This window comes from Corvus hawaiiensis, chromosome 5 (genome assembly GCF_020740725.1).
Source record: "Corvus hawaiiensis isolate bCorHaw1 chromosome 5, bCorHaw1.pri.cur, whole genome shotgun sequence".
NCBI classification, from domain to species: Eukaryota; Metazoa; Chordata; class Aves; order Passeriformes; family Corvidae; genus Corvus; species Corvus hawaiiensis.
Window position 1 is genome coordinate 15,864,445 of NC_063217.1, and position 15,196 is coordinate 15,879,640.

The 15,196-nt window shown below is 37.0% G+C and overlaps 1 protein-coding gene across 18 annotated transcripts in view; it reads right to left on the minus strand.

Annotated features, from left to right (window-relative positions):
• Positions 1 to 15,196, minus strand: part of PROM1 (prominin 1) — a 63,458-nt gene that overhangs the window by 9,652 nt on the left and 38,610 nt on the right. For 8 of the 18 annotated variants that reach the window (XM_048303159.1, XM_048303149.1, XM_048303158.1 and 5 more), the window contains 13 exons: positions 13,026 to 13,115; positions 12,338 to 12,361; positions 11,478 to 11,695; positions 10,375 to 10,449; positions 9,062 to 9,125; positions 8,476 to 8,487; positions 7,127 to 7,286; positions 5,005 to 5,157; positions 4,040 to 4,163; positions 3,532 to 3,635; positions 3,011 to 3,095; positions 1,629 to 1,775; positions 1,287 to 1,358 (listed from right to left, as the gene is read on the minus strand). In XM_048303159.1, the coding sequence (XP_048159116.1) occupies positions 1,287 to 1,358; positions 1,629 to 1,775; positions 3,011 to 3,095; positions 3,532 to 3,635; positions 4,040 to 4,163; positions 5,005 to 5,157; positions 7,127 to 7,286; positions 8,476 to 8,487; positions 9,062 to 9,125; positions 10,375 to 10,449; positions 11,478 to 11,695; positions 12,338 to 12,361; positions 13,026 to 13,115 (1,328 nt within the window). The remainder of the gene's footprint in view (positions 1 to 1,286; positions 1,359 to 1,628; positions 1,776 to 3,010; positions 3,096 to 3,531; positions 3,636 to 4,039; positions 4,164 to 5,004; positions 5,158 to 7,126; positions 7,287 to 8,475; positions 8,488 to 9,061; positions 9,126 to 10,374; positions 10,450 to 11,477; positions 11,696 to 12,337; positions 12,362 to 13,025; positions 13,116 to 15,196) is intronic. The other 10 variants (XM_048303165.1, XM_048303163.1, XM_048303167.1 and 7 more) reach the window with 5 other exon arrangements.

Genomic DNA, 15,196 nt, shown 5'->3' on the forward strand with positions numbered 1-15,196 from the left:
CTTGGAAACCAGTACCATTTTTTTAACAATCTAACTTTTGCATTACATATATTATTGGGTTTTTTTTTTTAGACATTTCAATGATTACACTAAATAGCATCACAAGGAAGAAACAAAAACATACACTGTAACAGTGAACACATTTACTTATATACACAATTATTTGTCTTTTATATGAAAAAATTACTCTGTCTGATCTATTCTCAATTCTGATGCTTCCTTAAGTTTCTTCTACAAAAAATAGTGAAAGCAACCTACCAGCACAATACACTTTCCTTTATGGAACTATGTTTGAAGTACCCCAGCTCTCACTTAAACCCACAAGCTGTCTAACCTTGACATGAGTGCAGGCGTGACAGGAAAAAAACCCTAACCAAACAAAAAAACCCAGCAACAAGTATGATCAAATTATGCAAGAGGTGGAGCGAACACACCAGGAGCCTGGTGCCCTCCTCCACTTGAGGAATGGATATCTCATACATTCCAAACAATGTGGTTTCACTCTGCTGTGTCCCCCAGCGATCCAAGCAATTGTAGCACATGTGCAATGTAACTCTTCCTGTTGCATCGCAGTGGAGGAATCTGTCTTGGGCCAGCGTCCAGACCATGACCCTCATTCTGAAAAGTGAGTATGGCCTGATCCTGACACACATAACAATCAGATAACTGAACAGTCACCATCTGTTAACACGGATCTGTGCCACTTGCAGATTCATTTGGGGGCAATGTTGTAGCAAAACCCTCTGACCACTGTCCTGGCATTCAAAAAGCCCTTCAGAGGAGACAGTTTCCTCTGTGCATTCTCCCTCCACAATAGGGCTCCAGTTCTCATTAAAGTCCTTACAAGCTGCCACAGTATTAATTTTGGTGTTAATTGCAAAATCTTCTGCTCACTAACTGAAAAAAAATTAATTCAAATAATCTTTTTCATCATGAGCTAGCCAATTTTTCTTCCAAATGGGACTCTAAAATGTAAAGACCATAATAGGAAATACTGAAATGAAGCATTCCCCTCATTTCTCAAGCAAAGAGTGGAATTTAGGAAAATACACTTTCAAAGCAGAAAATGTACAAGAGGATACAAAAACCAATTTAAAGCAACATTTAAAATACAGCTCATATGCTACACTGTTCTTCAGTGTTTTTCCTTACATGACATTATACCATGTATCTCAATGTTTGAAGTACGAAAACTCTCTCATATAAAGTCTACCTTGCCATGTTATTATACTTACATGGTATATAAGTGATATATTTTATGTATTATATTGCTGAATTGAACTTACCAGCTGGTCTGCTCTTGCTTCTAAATCATTAGCAAATGAGAGAAGATCAACCTTGGTAACACTTTTATTGATCTGAAACAAGATGTGAGCAGTAAGAAAAGGAGTATGTTGTTATTGCATTTACAGACAGTTTGCACTTAACTACACCACCTACTCTGTCTACTCTTTATTTTTTTTATATATATTGACCTTAATTTCTCAAGTGCTTTTTTCCCAATTTTTATGATCCTCCAAAACATGATGTTTCACACTAAAGCAGATTTTGCTGTTTTGCCTGCTGGTAAACAAACATTTTACTTTATATTTTGTCCCAGTCATGTCTCTAGTTGACTACAGTCTCACCTCTGTCAAATATGCTGAGAAGTCTATCCCATCTATTCCTGAAGAGCTGAAATTCAGAAGATTCTCCTTCCCAATTTCATCCAGCAGAATGATTTTGCTGAGGTTTATCTGAATGTGTTCAATTCTAAGTGCTACATCTTCTGTATACTGAGAGAGAAACAAAAGAAAGTACAAAAGTAGCTTGCAACCAGCACAGATTCTGCTATAGCCCCTGCCCAAAGCATCCTGCTTTTGCTGACTCCTCATTTCCATGAAGAAGCACACACTGATTTTTGCTCACGTCAGTGTAATTAAGTTCAACAGAATCCACTAGGTAATGTTGGTGGTAATGTTCTTCCCTTCCCTGCAGTATCCACAGTACTTAGCCACTCCATGTTCTAACCAGCCTTTGCGTCTTTCATACCAATGGATTACTTGCCTTCCATTCTGTTTTAACTAACATCTCTCCAGGAAAGGTTATCCTTTAAGAATATAAAGTTCTACCCCTGGCCCTAAGTAAGGAAATCTAGAGAAGTCAGTATCTCAGTTGTGGCCAGGACAGACACTCCTCTAAATACCTTTAGTGGTGACTAAACGTGATTGGTTAATGTTACCTGAACTCCTCCTGCACTGCACCCACACTACGTTACCCACAGAGGCTGCAGAGCTATAGCTGAGGAGTCTGAAAATCTGACTTCCTTTGCAGCCTCCTCCATTAGTCCATCGTGAAAACTCAAAATAATTTTCCCTCTTAGTGAATCTTCCTTGTTCATTTTCATCATATATTATCTGGGGCAGGCACTATATCTATTAGGTGGGTATAATGCCTGGCAGAATGGAACACGTATCCCCAGGGGGTTGCTGTAATGAAGACAGGTATTAAAGGCAACCCCAAAATTAGTACAGTTCTGTAATGACAGTGTAGTCATATATCATTACAGCTTAACTGAAAAGACTATTTTATCCCAACTACTTCCAACCAACACCAGAATTTCTAGAACCAAGGTATATCATATCCTGGATCAACATAAATCTGACTGGAATCAGAGGAGAAGACACCAATACAGGCATTTATATAAAAAGAAGACCGTCACTGAACACCATAAGCAGCCTTTGGAAAACAGACTTCAACCCTCCATGCAAGTTTCAAAGTTAAAAAAAACCATTATTATCAGCACATAAAAAAGCACATCAGAAAATCTTCCACGGCCCACTGAGACTAGTAAAAAATACTTCATTTGTAAGTAGAATTCCTTCATTCAGATTAGCTTGAACAGCTCTTGCCTCCCTGCAGGATGTTTTGTGAATAAAAATCAAAATCCTGTAAAACCACGACGTGCTATATGGTGTTTTAAGAGCCAATATCCTTCAGAATCATGCACTCACTCAGTTTCTTTACTTACCATACTAATATTTAAAAGCTCATTGATATTAAACAAATGCTCTAGGTGAAGGGAAGTATAAATTCCTTTGTTTTCCTTGCAATCACTGAAAAAATACAAATACACAGATCAGCCTAAAAAACACCTTGAGGATCAAGTATTAACAGAATGATTAACAATGTTTTCTTATTCTAAGAAAATCAGTCCTTTAGAAAAAAAAATACTGATTATATTTTTTGAAGCTCAGTCAATAAGAGAAGTGATTAACAGTTTCTGAAAGATGCAAAGTATTTTATCAAATAGCTTGACTGTATTGTCATACAGTACTATGCTGACTGTCTCTAATAACTCATATACAGGAACAAATTGCTTTTGCTTGTGAATCACTAGAAAATCAGAATGTCTTTTGGAACATGTGTGAATTTTGGATGTGCCTGAAATATGAAGCATAAAAGATACCACAAAACCAGTATGTGTAAATTGAATGGAATAAAAAAGAGTTAAATATGAACTGAATTACATCTTAATCATAACTCTAATACCTGTACACTTTTTCAAAAGTCAAGTTAACATTTGGATTTTTGAAGATGATGCCAGCAAGATAGTTTTTCCAGTGCTGATTTAGTAAGTAAGGTGTATCCAAAACCTAGAAGACAAAATTCAATAATGTTACTATAATTCCAAGTTTCCTTAAGTATTTATTCATATGTGGTCTTTTGACACATAACCACATATAAGCTTATCACCCACTAAGGAAAATACAAGCAAAACAGTGAATTCAAACTCTCTGGTGCAGAAAACAAATATTAAACCTCTCCATTACCAAGGAACAACTGAATCAGAAAAATCTGTCTCCAAAAGAAGACAGGCATGCAAAGTAAATTAAACCAAGAAAGGATGAATGTCTCTATTTGGTTTGTAAGGAGGAAGTAAAACCAGATCCAAACTCACTCTAAGCGTCCTACAGAAATGACATGCCATAAAGAACTGACACGACCACTGGGACTCATGGGGATTCTATTAATTGTTTAATAACATGAATAATCTCACCTTGAATAAATTTTTATCTTCAAAGGGCTCACAGACCAATTTTTCTACATTTCCACCTGTGACAAAAGTGAGCACCACTACAACCATCAGCACCCAGGAGAAAAGAAAACTGAATCCAACACCACTGAAAAAGAAGTTTTTGCTTTATAAGAACACAGTGTGTATACATATACATACACATATATATACATACTTGGGGCAATAGTGAAGCCAACAGTTAGCAGCTATAACAGATATGAAAACTGATTGATGGTTGAAATTGCTCTGTTTCAAATACGTTCTTGCCCTGTGAAACATCTTAAATGTTTCAGACCTGTAAAGTCTTCAGCTAAAATGCATTTGAAACCTCACATTAGCATTGGGCATGCAAACTGTTTGAGGAATTACATTTAAGGGCCACAAAACCATACAATTTTCTTTTTTAAACTCAACTATCTAGCCTTGTGCTCTCAAAAAAATTTTAGACTTTCATATGTTATCTTCCCCTGCACTCAGCAGAAACTACATTAAACCACTACAAGGCACTTTTCAACCCCAAACATCCAGAAACGCTCTCAGAAGGTCAAATGCTTTTGTCTCCTTGCATGGCTTTTCTTAAAATTTTGACCAAATGTTCAAGTCTACTAAAAAGTTTTGGATTTCCCCTAATATATTCTATTGTCTGTCCCCGTTTTTACAGATTCCAAAGAGGCTGGCACAGAAATTCATTAGCCACAGCACTCACCTTACAATGGTAGATTCAAAGGTTTTATCCTTCAGCCGTGATCCTCAATGAAAGAACAACCCCAAATCCCCAAGTCCCTCAGTGTAAGCATGTGAAATCAATACTTATTTCTATTTTTTCTCTGCAGATATACCTATTTAACAAACCAAATTCTTTTCATATCTGTGTCCTTCAAAAACTCAACCAAACCAACCTCCTACAGGTGCCTTTATTCCCTTTTTCACCGGTAAGTGAAACTTACGCCATAAGAAAGTTTCCTCCAGTGTTGGAGATACAGCCTCTGGTTGTTGGAGAAGCATGTTTATCATAACCACAGGTGCCACATAGCAATCCAAGATAGTAAAAGACCAGAATCAGGACCACCATGCAGCACAGAATGAGACAACCCAGCCACCTAAAGAATAAAACATAAAGGTCTTGGTTATTTTCACACAAAGAACATGCTGGAGACCTTCAGGAGACATCATGCAATACTCTATTCCCAAATGTCCCACTTGTGGTTCTGTGTCAGCAGAGAGAAGAATAATTTGCTACACTAGCGTGTATTCTGGGCCAGCCCACAGTCACTGCTGGATCGCAGTCAGCTGCTACTGAAGGACTGGGGAAAAAACGCCACAGGAACAAGGTGTTCCCAACCCCAGTTACTGCAGGTGGACTGTGCTGAAGTGTCAAAGTGCTCCAAGTGGAGCACACAATTACTCAGAGGAAGCAGATGTTCAAACGGTAATTCAACAATCAATGGAAAAATTTATGCATGTGGACTGGCCATTGGTCATGAAGTACACAGTTGCTCTTACTGTGAGGCTTACTAACATTTTACACACCGTGTCAGACTTGTAATTGTAAATAATTATATTTAAGGTTGTAAAAACCTAGGCTTTATGTGTTTGTGCTGGACTGCTATCAGTGTATGAAACAGTTAATGGAACTTGATCAGGAGAAAAATCTTGGACAGGAAATGAACTTTCATTTTTATTAATTACATCACATAACAGTTCAATCTGTCCAGGTAGCTGGAGAATATCCATCTATTCACACATTACATATCTATCCTTTCATCCTCTCCCAATTCCCTCTGCACTTCTTTTTCCCTTCTGTTGTCACTTCTTCCAGCTTTTATTTTTTAAGTTCCCTTTTCTCTTCCCTGTACTTTTGTAGAGAAAAATCTGTAAAAGAAATATTGTAATGACCAAGCACAGCCAGTAAGAAGGAAAACATGAATGCTGACAGGCATATTTATAAAAGGAGACTTATTAAGAACTACATATAATGCACTTGTAATTAAGAAAGGAATAGATAGAAAGTAATTTGAACAACTACAGGCTTATTGGTTTCATTTGTACTTGAAGTACTGTAAGGTTAGGTTTGACAAAACCGGCATTTACATGCCATGTAAATGAGATAATGTTCTCTGTAGCAGAATAAAACAACATGTTTATTTGATTAAATGCAGTATAAGTTTCAAAGAAAATATCAATAAATTTGTCAAATTAAGGCTCACCACAAAAACTGTCAGATAAGAAATGGGCTACAGGTAAGATTCTAAGCAAGTTTCTAAAGGTTCAGTCTTCTGTTCACTTTCATTTATCACAGCATTAAAGCCAGCAACACACATTCTGCAGCAGTGGAACTGATTATGACACAAACACAGAAGCAAGTATTGATTATAAAGTCAACTCAAGTATCAAACAAAATGTAGGGAGAATTTGATGAACTTGAGGACCGAAATGACTAAACTGGACAAAGATAGATGGTATGAAATGAAAAGCTTTACACTTCAAAATATGAGGTTACTCAACTATAAGAGACACAAAAGTCTCAAAGAGTATGTTTTTCTCAAGGTGCAATCAACCACAAAGACAAGTACTACACCAGTAGGGGCAAGTACAGGTGCACAAAGATTTACAAGGTGTGAAGCGGAATCTCTGCTACTCCTCCTCTGCAGTACAAAAGGTGCAGTAACAACAGATGGGCTTTAAGGCCTCTCTGGTCCTACACCCTCACGATTTGCCAGCAACTCAACGAAAACAAGACCTAGATAAAAGGTCACCCTGGCATTATGAAACCATCAGTTCCTTTGGGTGTTACATCTTTGACATCTACCTGTATCTATCGTTCCTGAAAAAGACCCGAAGGTCTACAGAGTAGAAACTACCTCCTGCTCTGTGGTGAAACAGAACCCAGATATTGATTAGCTGCATTTTTGGCTTTTACCAAAATGCCAGTACCAAACAACTGCTTTATAGCAACTTTTCTTCACTGTGTTCATCATTAATAGTTTACTTGCCTTTTCAGAACAGTAAAATATTATGAAGTATTAACAGTGGGTAGCGCCTCAGTCCTGCGTTATTTCTTGTACATACCTGTAGAAATCGTACTGCTCCATGACTGGAAAATAATCTTGAACATATGCCTCACTCTGTGTAAGATACACCATCAAATCTGCTATAATCTTCTGAACAGGGAGCATTTTTGTGAAGGTAGTAATATTTGAACCAATGGATTCCAGCACACTTTTGATATCTAAAAGAACAAACATATTTCACTGTTACAGATCCATAGAGGAAATTTACATTCCGTGTATGCATTATAAAATGCTATTAAGCCATTTGCCACATGTAACAAACAAGCCATGAAGACAAATGTAAGAAAGACACAAGCAGGCAACAAAAGCATCAAGCTTTGAAGTAGCACAATGGCATTTCAAAATGCACACTTTGTTTTTAGCATTCAGCTTAACGATGAAAGATGTAGATGTTGAGCCAGAGTTCTTCCTCTTTCCTCTCATTGTAATGAATGTGTCACTTTTTATCTACCCAACTTAAATCTTGCTTTTCATGCAATATTGCAAATGGCAACACTGAACAAGACAATTAGCCACTAAGTTTATAAAGGTGAAGAACAAAATCTATTCAAATTCCATGCCTTGGGAATACAACACTCTGAAAGAAATTGGACTGTCTATATTGAGAATCTATACTAGTTATTTTCAATTCTATTAAAAGAGATTACTTAATGAACTCATTCCAGTTAGTTAGCAACACTCCTGAGGTAACAATCCATTAAGCCATTTTGCCCGCAGATTATGACCAATCATGCTACCCTCTACTTACAGTTTAGATAGACACTATTTAGATATACAAAGATACGATTAATTCACTTATTATACATATTGTCAATGTGTAAAATGGAGTTTCTCTATACTCTTCCCTTCTTTTAACTGGAAACATACTTGAAAGAGCAGGATGCATAACTGCAGGCTGTAATTTTGTAGTAGGCAACACTTCCTTCTTTCTCAAAAAACAACTGGACAAGTTTTTGTCTGTTTTGATGATTACCCCTCAAATCAGGTAACAAATCACAGTTGTTTTAGAAGTTAAATGCAATTAGTTTAACAGATAAATGCAATTTTTTTCTAGTAAACCTATTTATTTTACTCGGTTTTGTAACTCAAACTCAGTTTTTATATAAGCAATGCCCCAATAATTTACAAAAAGATAAATTAAGATGTTTTGTCTGTGTTTACACATCTCAGATATGGAAAATGAGTAAATCTGCTCTAGATTTCCTAATTCAAAGTGTAATTTCCTAATTCAGTTCTAGAAAACCAGCTCATTACAGGCAACTTCACACAGTACACTATGCTGATATCTATACTGTGCTTTACTGTGCCCAGGAGAGGAAGAAAAAAAAACAAGCCAGAAAAACTTACAAGGAACAGCTGCTTATATAATGCAGAACAGGTCCACAGTGCAAGAACAAAAATTAAAACAGGTTAGTATACATACGCTATACTACCACACAGGTACAGTCAAAGAGCAAGAAGTGTAAAGCCCGAGTAACAAAACAACTGAGACAGCCATTTAAGTTATCCTTAAGGCATATTTTGACTTCCACTTCACCATCCACTGCATTTTAATACAGCAGAAGGGGGGGTCAGCTTTTCTAACATCACACTCCTAAATATGTCACAAACGCATCGGTCAAGGAAAATTAGTTTTTCAACCAAATAAAGCATCAGTGTAAAGTGAGGATCACAGGATTTCTCATTACTTCAGCAGTAAAAAACCTAACAGATAAAACTCCTCCATAAAATACCATATGGTCTATTTTTAGATTTAATTTAGGGTCCTCACCAAGACACAGCTGCTTTCTACATTTTTGTTTTCCTCTAGCACCAAATTTTGAAAGAAAATTAAGTTCTACATTTCCATTTTTAATGATATTTAGCCAAGGAAATATTACCAATAAAAGAAAATAAAAACATTAAATAAAGTGAAAAGATAGTTTGTCCTCACCCGATAAAATGTTCCTGGTTTGATTCACCACCAAGTCTGGAGTATCATTAAATGCTGCATAACCCTGGGAATAAAAGGTAAAAAAAATATGGCATGTTTCTCAGTGACAAATTGTTTGCAGGTTTTTTTTCCCTTTATTCAAGGATCAAAAGTACACACACACTAAAATGTATATGGTAATACTAAGAAAAATATGGTTTTATTACTGCATATTAGAAAAGGTGAAAGTAAAATAGGAACTCTAAGTATATTTCAGATTCAGTTTTGTCTCCAGAATATTCTTTGGAAAAAAAAAAATCTATATTTAAATACATATGAATGAGTCACAATCATCTCAAATTTTGTTGCCTGCCAGATCTATCTCATCTAAAAGCCAGAACATACATATGAAGATTCACTAAGTGAAAGGAGTTAAAGTGAAAGGAGTTACTCTGTACCAGCCCAACACCTGTTTGCAAGTCTGTGCCTTCCAAACATGAAATGCATATTACAAACAATGAAATCCAACTGCCTCTAAAGATATTTCAATGCCCTCTTCAGTGAGAAGGGGAAAGAAGGGGTCCACACCATGGGGGCCAAGCTCAGTAGCTCATTTGGACAGAAAGGAGAAGCAATTGCAGTGGATGCTTTAAGCCTTACTCCCTGCAAGCCTGATCACTTCAGAAGCAGGAAGGCATCTCAACCCCGACACACAGCCTTTGGTTTCAGAAAGTGCTTTCTATTCCTAGCACATGTTTTCAGATTCCTAGATTTTTCAACTGCTCAAACTAAGCCGTTCTTTTTCTAGGTGAAAATCACAGTGTTATTTGGAAAGTCTTGCAAAAATACTAATAGCAATTACACTTGGTCCATTACACCAGATTTAATGTTAAATATGTGCATAAAGAATTTGAAATAAATATTTCAAATAGCTGGAATACAATAAAACTATACAGAAGTATAATTTTATCAATAAAATACAATAATCAATACAATAAAAATACAGGAGATCATGGATTTTTTTATTTCTTTAGCTTGAACCAAAAAGTAGAGAGCATACTACTGGATCCACGTGTCTGCCTTTTCATTTTTTAAGGACTGTTCTTTAAAGCAGACAACTGACAATACATTTTAGATCTGTAGTATCCTGGAGCTACAATGCACTACATTCATACTTTCAAGTGCTAAATCTTGGCCAAACAATGAGAGATATCCACCAAGAAGCAGGCTGAGGTGGCAACAAAAGAATTCTGCCTGAGAAACTAAGGGGAAACAAGTGATACACATAGCCCAGTTTATTAATTAACAGTTTAAAAATCTGTCAAGAAACGTACCTTTTGAACTAGACTAGAAAGGTCTATTTTAAGGACATCATTGACCTTTGCAAGCTGTGAGTTCACGCCCGGCAACTAGGAAGGAAAAAGCATGCCTAAATCACATCGAAGTAGCAGTTTTGCTAATTCAGTAAATATTTCAAAGTTAGGAGAAAGGGTAAAGAAACTAGAGTGATCTGTAGTAGAATCTTCCTAAAACATTCATGAAACCTTTGCTGTACAAAAGCAAAGCCCAACCCTCAGCGTTTTTGGGAGAGCAGGTTATTTCACTGCGCAGAGCAGCACTTTAACATAGCTGCTTGACACACTGTCTTGGAGTGACTTTGTGATGTATATCCCCTATCGCTGCCCCATGTCCAGAAATTAATTTTGTGCCTTTCTGTGCCTTTAAACCGAGCCTGAGAGCAGGGAGAGACAAAACCGAGGGAACTTGCTAAGCAGTTTGTTTTCATGTTTTCAAGGACACAGAGATAGCGACGGCTCTGTGTTCAGCTGCGGCAGCAGAGCGAGAGTGGGGAAAGTACCCCGTTTGCTTTTCGTCAGTTTTTTCAGCTCCTTTTTCTTTCTCTGGAGAGAGACAGAGAGCTGAATTTTTGTTTTCCTGGGAATTTGTTCTTAACTTTTTTTTTTTTCTCTGCTGGACTGTTTCAACATCAGAATATATCTGGAGGATTTTCCACCAAGGCCTTGGCCCTCGAGGTGGGTCCACCACACCGTCCCAGCTCCAAGGAGGGGGAGAGAGACATCTACGGAAGGACTCTGAAATTTTCCCAGGTTTCTCTCAGCAGAGCGAGAGGTTTTATTATTTAGCATCATTATCGTTTTCCTGTGTGTGGTTGTAACCTGCCTCCTCTCAGAGGATGTATTTCTAAATTTGGCCAAACCGGAACAAATTTAGTCACCCCAAGACACACACATTTTATCCTTTTCTACACAGAAGATGAAAACAGTGACTGGAATTACCCAGAAACACAGAAAAAGGGAAGGTCACTTATCTCAGAAGTGACAGCACACACCAAGCCACTGAGTTGCAGAAATACTAATGGGCTTATTCAAGGCAATCACACTCTAAGAGTCCGAAAAATATTATTAAAAGATCTTACCCCACTAAAATTGGCGTTGATGTTCAGTTGACTTAATGAATTCCTGATGATATTGCAAGTTGAAGCAGCCTGAGCTGCATTGCATGCAGAGTCACTGAGGGTGTTGCTTAGGTGCATTTTAACATCTGTCAAGTTGGCATGAAGTCTCTCTGTTCCCTCCTGCAAAACCTCTACAGAGACACTCACATTTTCCAGAGCTTCCTTCGTTTCTCTGATGGCTGCAAGGATATGAAATTTTTTAAAAAATGCTTTTGTTAGAAAGCAGCCTAGAGATACACATATGAAGAGAAAGGGTATATGCATAAATGATACGATCTTCTTAACAATACTGATTTAATTACTGCCTCCCTCCCAGAAAAACCCTCTAGTACAGAATATGTACTTTATTACATGTGTTTTATTGCACATAAGAACACATCACTTGTGCTTTCCTACAAAGAATTAATGTGCTCAGGTTGTTACTTTTACTGAGATTTCATCCACTTCCTACTTTTCTACCCTTTCCCCATCTCTCCTTCCTCAGCAGTTTCAGTAAAGAACTTTAACATTTGGTCATTAGAAACTAAAAGCCCATATCCATCAAATTGGATTTTCAGTATTTTGCTTATAATTCAACTCCTAAATCATATAGCTGCAGGATGAAAGGTAAGGAGATCATGTTGCATCAGGCAAGCATTAATGAGCATCTGGCTTTAGATTCTGTCCCAATCACACCAAACAAACAAAAGGAAATGAAAAGTACCCCAAACACTGAACAGGTGTTTAGTAGACGAAGAACCACACAGACACTACTAAAAATACACAAAGTTACTAAAATAAAGTGCACTTCACACCACACAAGGTTTTATCATGGTTTTTACCTTTGATAGCCCTTTCCACTTTGACTTCAAGACAAATAAGAGAAATAAAGCAAAAAAAAAAGGAGAACGATGACAAGTGAATGAGAAGGAATTCATGGGTGAAAAAAAAAACCAAAACCAAAGTGACTCAAGTTCATGGGTGTGTTCCCTTTGCTCTGTAAGCTGTACCTGATTCCTGAAAAAAGAAGCCTTAAATGGAAAAATAGTAAAGGAATATTTTCTTCAAAGGGAGAGAGAACTAAGAATGAGTAATGCCAAACTCAAAGATACAATGAAGAAATGCTGGTTAGCAGCCTCGTAATAATCTTGGCAGTGTACAGAAGAAAATCCCTGACCTGTCGAACACTAATCTGTAAATAGTTATGGCTACAGTAATTATGTAGCTCTGAAAGGACAGTTTTCCTAGCATCCCTTATTATTCAACAGAAAGGGACAGCAACCTCGAGCAGGAAATTCAAATTTCATCTCTTTTCAATGACTGCCAAAACTAAGTATCAACAATAGCATGTAAATTTTGATTTAGTTTTTAAAGGTATTTATGAATCTTAAGATGTCTGAAATCCTCAGTTTCAAAGAAACATCAAGGCATGTAGAAAAATGGTAAGTTGACTCATGCATAAAGCTATTCCATGCTGTGCCTGTTTTACCATGGCAACAGAACGTTATACAACAACATGTACACCTTTACCTCCTGCCATTGTCAGAGCTGCATCGAGTGCAGGACGTACTTCTTTTCCCAGCTGTTCTTGAACTCTGGTTCCAAGCACAGGTCCAACATCTGTAGTATGGAGAGATAAAAAAACCCCCACATTATACATGGTTCAATTTAAACTGTCTCAAACTACATGCTGTCAGACTCTTACTTAACAAATACATATACTGTATACATACATATATGTATGTTTATACATACAATTTCATATATATATACACATATGAAGAAATATACATATATAAATATACATATATTATTGAAATTTTTCTAAGGCCTGACAGTCAGAACTTAAAGTGACAGAAGGTAATGCAGGGATGCAGTTCTGCTTTAGCTAGCTATAGGCCTATAAATGAAAGTAGTAAATCAAAATATGGTGGAAAATATTCAGCAACACTTGACCACGCAGGTAAAGACACACAAGAGTTTCAACAAACTCCACAATATATATTTCACTACATTTACTACTTTTTTGGGAATAGGATTTTTCCACAATTTATCTTAAAGAGGTCCAGCATCTGGACAGGAATTTTGTGCCATACTCTTTCACTATACGCTGTGTTTTCATAGCGCAAGAGAAACTAAAGAATGGGTTCTTTTCCCTTCTCCTGTTCCTCGTGTATCCAGCAACATCAAGGTCACCCACAAGCCAGACCTGCCAGTTAGCTCTGCTGAAATCCCTTAAGCATGTTAAGTCCACATCCCCAGCCCCTGCACCCTCATGCAGTCCATCCAGCACAGATACTCACAGACACAGCTACCCCTGCCTCCAAACCCTCCAGTCTCACTGCCCACAAACAGAAATAAACCTTAGTTCAGCAAAGCAACAGAGGAACACTGAGCAGATTTGGCTGAAACATTTTTATGTGACGCATCCTTTAGGTGATCACCAGGTCCTCTCCATTTTCAGATCACAGTAAACTGATTTTTCAGTTGTTTTCCTTTTGATGAGATGGGAATATTGCATGGTACAAAAGCATCCCTTACTGTCAGCACTATCATGTCTGGCTTGGGATTAGAATTTTTACCAAGCAGAAAACACTTTTCAGCATTTCCTTAGGGTGGGCAAACTGAACTCATCTACAGTTCTCTAGAGGTTTCTGCTACTGTTGATTCCCTTAGAAAAAAAATCCTTAGAAAATCCCTTAGAAAAAGCACCCCAGGTGTCACACACTTAATCCTGGTATTTCAAGAAAATAAAAGCTATCTTTATTTGTTGATTACTCTCATAACAGATCCCCCTAGGTTCTGTTAACTAACATCATAAATTGGCCTTGAGAACAAATAAACATTTAATTTGAAATTTCCATTTGGAGTGGCTAAGAAGGTTCAAGCTAATACTTGAAATGCAAATATCAATTTTTTATTATTATTGTTATTGTTATCACAGACTTAAAGATTACATCTATTTTTTTAGACCAGATTGTTCCTCCTGAGAACTAAGTAGGAAGACTACTTAACTACTGCTACTACTACTTTCACAAGCATATTCAGTGTGCAATAAAGCCTCACACAGATAAGACACATTAACTAACCTTTGGGTATGCCAAGTTGGCTGCATTGAAAACTACCTTTAAAATACATTTTAAACCTACACAGAAGCAGAGATTCTGGGCATAGAATTCAATTTATTGTAAGTGGCACAATGCCACAGTTGCACAGTTTGAGCCCAGAAACAATCCCTCATTTCATCAATGCAAACCTGTATGCATTTATTACCAACTGCTAACAATGCACCTTGAATCATAATGTGTACTGACCATGGCCAGCCCATTCTATTGGGAATTTTGGAAAGTGAATCTTAAATTTAAAAAAACAGAAATGCGTTTTCTGGTTGTTTTTGTTTACTGAGAGCTTTAAAAGTGATGCCTCATACTGTAACTGTGCTGAAGGGGAAAGTGCAGCAGTTCTACTACAAGTTTTATCTCCTGCTCTTCAGCTGCTCATTCTGAAATGGCAAATACATTAAGCAGCTTTAGAAAGAAGATAAGCTTATACCTCAACTCCTAGCTAAACAGAGGACAAAGGTAGAACAAGAAAAATACACAGAGATCTCTCTCACTGGAACTATCACAACTGCTAGTAGCTCTGTTCCTTGATATTTGGCTCCAATTTAAAAACTGAGGAAAAATATTTCAACCAATGCT